This window comes from Gavialis gangeticus, unplaced genomic scaffold (assembly GCF_001723915.1).
Source record: "Gavialis gangeticus isolate Ggan-Ray unplaced genomic scaffold, GavGan_comp1, whole genome shotgun sequence".
NCBI classification, from domain to species: Eukaryota; Metazoa; Chordata; order Crocodylia; family Gavialidae; genus Gavialis; species Gavialis gangeticus.
The window spans coordinates 178,224,610-178,231,778 of record NW_017729032.1 but is presented as its reverse complement, the minus strand read 5'-3'; the positions used below and the strand labels follow the sequence as shown (position 1 = coordinate 178,231,778).

Below are 7,169 nucleotides of genomic sequence, written 5' to 3'. Positions count from 1 at the left end.
ATCAGCTGCCTGTCTGGGTCACTGCCCCCCACCCCTCTGCACAGTGTGGGACCAGGTAACAGCCCCAGCAGCCCCAGCCCAGGCCCCACTGCCCCATGCTGCCTGGGGGGCTCTGCCTGGAGGCCTCAGAGCCCCCACAGCCCCTGCTCCTGTGGTGAGTAGAGGCCCTTTTTTTTTTAAGTGCCAGAGGCTGGGCTGGAGGGGGCAGCCATTGTGGGTGGGGGGGGGCTGCAGGAGCTGGTGGGGGATGGGGCCAGTCAGGGCAGCAATCTGGGGGGCTGGGGAAGCAAGTGGGGTTGGGGCATGTGGGCCCTGCAGGGGGTTGGTAGTCCCTGCAGGGGCTATTTGGCCCCTGTTGGGGGGGCTGTGGCCCCTGTGGGGCAAAATATGTAGGTATTTAGAATTCATTTTATTATGATGATAGAGACACTGGTAGGTTTCCAAATTGCTTTAACACTGTAGATATATCAATAATACATTGCCCAACTGATCACTGTCTCTCTGTCTCGCACTCTCTCTCTCTCTCTCTCTCTTTCTCTCTCTCTCTCTCTCTCTCTCTATATATATATAGTGGACTTTTGTTTTAATTGTGGAGGAATATGGATTTGGGGGTATTTTACAGAGTGACTTCGGGATTTTTTTATCAGGGATTTTTCAGTTTTCCAATAAGGAACACCAGAATTCCTGCCAGGGAGGCCAGTGGCAGGACCCTGCTTGCTTAGAGCTGGCACCTTGGATCCAGCTGGCTGTGGCTGACCTCCTGGCCAGTTGGGGCCAGGAGGACATGCTTTGACAGTTCAAAGCAGGCCACCACACTAGGAACATCTTCTGGGTGATAGTTGTCCAGATGGCTTGCCAGGGGCACACATAGCAGTAGTGCCGCACAAAGGCCAACCCTGCAGCTACAGCTCGCTGGCAGGTGGCCCAGAGGGGCAGATGCCTCTACTGGCTGTGCAGTCCCCATCTGGGTCTGGCAGATGTGCCAGGTAGCAGCCCCCACTGCCAGACTGCTGCAGTGGGTAAGGGGTGCAGGAAGAAATCAGGGCTGCTTCAGTAGTCCAGCTGCCACAAGGGGCAGTATCCCCAGGTACCAATTGGCTGGGCCCCAGAGGCTCCTGAGAGTGAGTAGCCCTGAACTACTTGCCAGGGCAGGTTTTTGTACTGCTGTGGCCAGGACAGGGCAGCTTTTTATACTGCTGGGGACAGCACAGGTGCTGGCCCCAGGCTCTAGCTCCCCTGCCTGGATGCAGATCCAGGAGGAGCCAGACAGGTTTATATGCCTCAAGATGCACAATTTGCTCCACAACAAAGTGCGTGTCCAGGCACGTGCACTGAGTAAAAAAGCCCCGACTCAAATTTGCACCGCTTTTATTTGAAATGCTACAAGCACACATGTGGATGGATCCAATTAATTTTATTTTCCCCCAAGAGAATCCATTTGTCAATATTGTAGAGTGCAAAAAGAGCAAAAGTAGAAGGAAAACTGAAACAAACTCAGTGGATTAAGAGACTAGGGGTCAACACTGCCAGTTACTGGAGAAAACTGTGTTAAATACCTAGGAATGCTTTAGCAACAATGGACATATTGCTAAATCACAAAAGTGCAATGTAATTATATGCTGGTGCAAATATAGTTCATATAGCTGAACTTTTTCATTGATGCTAAGACCCAGATTCTGGTGTCCAGCACCTGCCTGCCCACATCAGCTCAGCAGAGCTGTTTGTTTACATTAGTGGCTTGAAGTCACCTTTATATTTCCTTGGAGTCTAATCCAAAGATCATTGAAATTTGTTATAAAGATCCTAATGGCTGCAGTGGGCCTTGATTCAGGCATCCTCTGATTACTGAGCTCTAGATGTGGAACAGGCCTGTTGACTGTATCTTGAGTTTTGGAACCATTCTTTTTATTCTAAGTGAATCTACCCTTCTTTTCAACATGAAGTATAGATCTCATCGAATGTTTTTTTCATTTTATGCAAGAGGCACGTGGTCCACAAAAAGATATCACCCTAAGAAATCCTTTTCTTCTCAAATAATCCCTGGACCATCATGGCAACAACAGCACTTTAATTCTTATTTTATGTCATTGTCTTTGGAGATCACAAGGCTCAATATTATAGCTGGAATTTTATCAATACTATCTTAAGGGGCTATTTAAAGTTTTGTACTCCACCCATCAGAATGATAGCTGGATAAACCTGGGGCTGGGTATCTATTACTGCAACATTTATAGGCATGCCTACTCAGATATCATAAAAGTAGTCAAAGCTCTGACTTCACAAGGTAAACAGATTGCTGCAGAAGTCAGAGAAGAATTTTACTTTCATGTAGTGTTACACAATTGTTTTTGGTGCGTTATCAGTTATTGCAGTACTATTGTTGCTTATGCAGGTATAGGAACTGGACTAGGAAGCAGGAGTAGGAGAAATGCCCTCAAATTTCAACACAGAAAATTTAGGCTGGAGATTAAGAAGACCTTTCTGCCTGAGGTGGTTAAGCATTGGAACAGACTGCCTAGAGAGGCTGTAGAATTTTCATCCCTGGAAGTGCTCAAGATCAGGTTAAATGGGCACTTGACTGGGACGGTTTAGTCAGGGATGCTTCTACCTTGAACAGGGGGCTGGATTTGTTGATCCCATGAGCTCCCTTCCAACTATACATCACTGTGATGCAGAAACACAGTTACAAAGAATTCTTACTAGGGAAACCAAACACAAAAACAACAAACAGCACAGTTACATATACCATTTTGTGACAGAAACCAGTCTTAATTGTGATGCCTTTATGCAGACTAGATTTACAATATCTCCAATGGAAACTGAAAGCCAAGGTAAGGACTTTACAAGATCTTGGCCATTGGGCTTTTTGGTTCCAATGTTTTAAACATTATAAACCCTAGTGCTGAAACGGGATAGCGCTCTCTGTGGTGATGTCTGTGGGATTCAGAACATACGCAAGTAAAGATGATTAATAGTTTTGGGATGAACAAACAAAAAGGCAGAATCTTAAATGAGTTAAAACACCGTAAAAAGAATAAGCTTCAGAGAGGATTTGGTGAACGTGGAAGATGATTAGAATCCAGAAGCTCTGAATTCTGGGTTTGGTTCCAAAACTGGTTCACCTTATCAGTTATTATACCTTATTAATTATGTCCATCTTATTTTCCCCATCTGCAAAAAGGAGGAGAATAATGCTGACCTACCTCACTGATGGTGTGACAAGTAGGCAGATAATGTTGGTAATACACTTTAAACATTAGAGGACCTGTGCAAAGAACAGAAATAGTAGATCACTCCAGGCTTTCATTTCTCTGCTAAACCTTTTCCCTTTCTTCTCCCATTCATCCATCCCTCTCTGCCAAATGTTTCTGCATTTGGCACGTGCTGCCTTACACAATGGCCATAATACAGAGGGTGACAGGGAATGATTGCTTTGTTATTTTCTGTATGGCTTTTAGCTTGGTGGAGCTTTGGTTAGACTTTCTAGCTGCTATCACAATAGAAATAGTAGTGGAGTAAATGGTAATTATTATACCGAGTCTTAGATTATTTAAGAAATTATTTAAAAATAATAATATAGATTAATTTCTATATAAGTTTTCTCATTCATGAAAATCTCTTCTTTTATATTTACAGTACATATGGGATGAAAGTGAGCTTTTTTTGTTCAAGTCATCGATTGCCTATGCCATGAGAAAGTATTTCTTAGAGGTCAAGAACGAGACAGTTGACTTCCAGTAAGTTGAGTTGTTTGGGCTTTTTTACAATCCTTATTTGGTTCAGTAGGGATATATGCTGGTGACAGGCCTCCTATGTAATGTAAGAAGAGGAAGTTATATTAAATGATACACAAGGACATTTGCTGGTCGTAACAGGAGAGCCACTTGCTTTCCTGCCTGCTGCCTAAGTTTCAGAACTCTTGATGGAAAGAAAAATGTCAGCCATGCAAGAAAATAGATCATGATTTATTTATGGCTGATACAGAAGATTATGTAGTTTACTGCTAGTGGGGAGATCTGAATTTCTGCTCAAATGCCAGACAAGGAATAAGTGTAAGCTATGAGCTCTCTTCTAGAATCAGAAAAGTAAATTGGAGTTAGAAATAAAGAATGAAATTATATGAAACCCAATGCAATAATAAACTTACGTTTATGATGCTGAATTTTCAAGTGATTTTGAGCTTCAAAAGGTGAACAAGTTGATTAGAATGAAATGAAACCTACTTAGGATAAATAAATTCTACCCTAATCTAATTTTATTTACAAATGTAAAGTCCTTATTCATTTAGTTTGTGAATAGAAATGGATTTTAGTATAAAACATAATTCTTTCTAGGTCTCTCAGGATGACTTTCTGAAGCTATCAATATTCCTCAATTATTTGCTCATATTTCAAGGACATCAATCACCCTAATGTCTTGGCTGTGTTCTAGTAAGAGTGTATGTGCAAAGACATGGTCATTTTTATACAGTTATTCACAGTAAAAGAAGGGTTAATGCTGTCCCAACTCTTTGAGGACAGCCCCTTTCTTCTATTTTTGGCAAAGTGGAAATTATGCTGCTTGGAGTCCTCAATCCTGGGGCAATGATTCTGCGTTAAATATTATTTAATAAAAAAAAAGAGGAATCTCCAAGGTGACAATAAAAACAATTCCATTTTCAATCTGTGGTCATACATTTTTGTATATTGTAAATTCAAAAATTCTATTCCTCTTATTTTCAAGTTGATAACATCTTTCTTAATCATGAAAACATTTCTCTTATGTCACTCAGGAGCGGAGATATCTACGTAGATTCTGTGACACAAAGAATCTCCTTCTCTTTCTTTGTCAGCATGCCTGGACATATCAGTAATGTTGTTTCCAAGTCTGATGTGGAACAAGCTATCAGGTGATTTTTTTTTCTTTTAGTGAAAGTAGGATGGAGGGTGAAAGAAATGCTCAAGTTGTTTGACAGAGGTGCTATAAGAAAGTGTTTTTTTGCAACTAGAATAGGGAAAAGTTAGAACAAGATAATTTGTTGTAACAGAAAAGACCAATTGTCCATCTATTCTGATGATGTCTTAGTAGCTGATATACAATGATTCAAGGAGGCTGGAAAACACTCTTGTCAAACTGCCATGGTTGAGTGAAGATGGTGAAATATAGAATCCAGAAATTTCAAAAAGAAAACAGATGTAATTGAGGCCCTAGTCGTATACAGTATATTGAGGATCTGAGAAGCAAAAAGAAAGAGGGAGATTAGGTGAATGTAAGGTCAGAAGGTCTCCTGTCTTTCTTTGGGTTGGCAGTCAAAATTGAGTATTAAGACTGCATAAAGTAGCACCAGATCTTTAGCTGTCACTTATGGTTGCAACAGAGATTGTAGGTTACCGTCTCTGTATCAGAAGTTTACATAGCCTTTCTGTCTTCCAACCGTGTCACATCAGGAAGGAAAGTAGTTTATTGTTCCTTTACTCGAGCAGCTTTTTCAAATGAAGAGTTCAATGGAAGTTCAAGCTATTTAGAAGATTAGAAGGAAAGCAGAATACTTTTACACGTCTCTGTTAAATATATTTATTTGTTTTTTCCTTTTGATGGCAGAATGTCTCGTGGAAGAATCAGTGAGGCTTTCAAACTGGATGACAACACACTTGAGTTTGAGGGTATTCTTCCAACACTGACCCCACCATATGAACCACCTGTCACCATATGGCTAATAGTGTTTGGAGTAGTCATAGGCGTTGTAGTAGTTGGAATCGTTGTCTTGATTTTCACTGGGCAGAGAGACAAAAAAAAGTAAGTTTCATTTTAGATAACGTATGTGATCAGGGTGAGTACAAAGTTAGCAGCAAAGAATACTGAAGAAAGTCCTGGACAGCTTTTCACCAAACCTAAATTTTCTTTTCTGTTCCAAGCTGGAATCTGACTTACATTGTGATTTGCATAGGGTTTATTTGTTTGTTTTGCATAAGAATTTGTTATCTATACTTTTGATCCAGTACTGATACAACAGAGATTGGTCTGTTGTTCATGGTGGGCTTGCTGTTCTTCTTACTAAAGTCAGTGGGTGCAGTGTGATTCATATTGGGACATTAAGTGTATTACCTTGCTGAAATCCAAAATAAATTGAGCAAAGTAAGAAAAAAATATAAAACAGAGCCAGACACTCCCACATATTAACAGATTATTTTTATTTACAGGAAAAAGAAAGAAAAGGCAAATGAACTGGTAAAATGTGACCTGAGCCATCTTTCTTCTGTTAATGGAGAAAACAATGCTGGGTTTGAACCAAGTGAAGATAGACAAACATCATTTTAGAAGATAATGTGGATTTTCTATTTAAGTTTTTATTTTCATATTGGTTTTGACAACACTTCATGGGAGAGGCCAAAATAATACAGATGTCATTAAGCATTATAAGGCCTGATATTTTCAAGAAACTACCCATACACAGTCTAAGGCAACTAAATGACTTGTTTGCCATTTAAGGATTAAATATATGCTGCACGGAAATGCAACATGTATGTACTTTTTTGCCTCTGTCTGAATATTATTGCATTACTACTTATCCATCAGCTAGCTATATTCAGTTTCTTGTTGCTTCTTTTATATGTCTATATTCCCAAGGGTTTATAAGTTAGCTGCCTGTGGATCAAGAACAGATGTGTATAAGTAGTAGTTAATTATTTTATAAGACACTGGTACTATCCAACAGAAAGAAGGAAAATAAGAATCTAGCATGATGATCAGCTGGAAAAACACTCTAGTAGTAAGCAGGCAAATACTTGCATTTGAAATAAAATGACTCTACCTTTTCCCTGGGAATTAATGTTAAATCTGAGGAGAAATGTAAAGACACACAGGAAATTAAAAGAAGACATGACATGGTATTATAACTTGCCCAACTGGCTGGCACAGTAAGTATGGTATGGAGACCAAATAACCAATATTCCCTGGAATCTTTCTTTGGGTTATGCTGAAAATGAAACCAACTGTATGTTTGTGTTTGGGAATAAACTGGCAATAATTTAATGTTTCATTACAAATATGTAAGAATTTGCTTCCTTTGTTGGACACATCAGAATCTTATATGAGTGTTTTAGTTGTATGGTTATGATCTGCAGATTGACATTACTTTATTTCTTTTATATAATAGCTTATATTGTTGCATTAAACTTTCCATTGGGATA

General features: G+C 39.8%; 1 protein-coding gene across 2 annotated transcripts in view; it reads left to right on the top strand.

Annotated features, from left to right (window-relative positions):
* ACE2 (angiotensin I converting enzyme 2) overlaps window positions 1-7,169 on the top strand; it is a 51,126-nt gene extending 43,957 nt beyond the window's left edge. The window contains exons 15-18 of one of the 2 annotated variants that reach the window (XM_019525515.1): window positions 3,637-3,737; window positions 4,772-4,888; window positions 5,581-5,775; window positions 6,180-7,169. In XM_019525515.1, coding sequence (XP_019381060.1) covers window positions 3,637-3,737; window positions 4,772-4,888; window positions 5,581-5,775; window positions 6,180-6,297 — 531 coding nt within the window. In that variant the 3' untranslated portion in view covers window positions 6,298-7,169. Of the gene's footprint in view, window positions 1-3,636; window positions 3,738-4,771; window positions 4,889-5,580; window positions 5,780-6,179 lie in introns of both variants that reach the window. The other variant, XM_019525516.1, reaches the window with a different exon arrangement.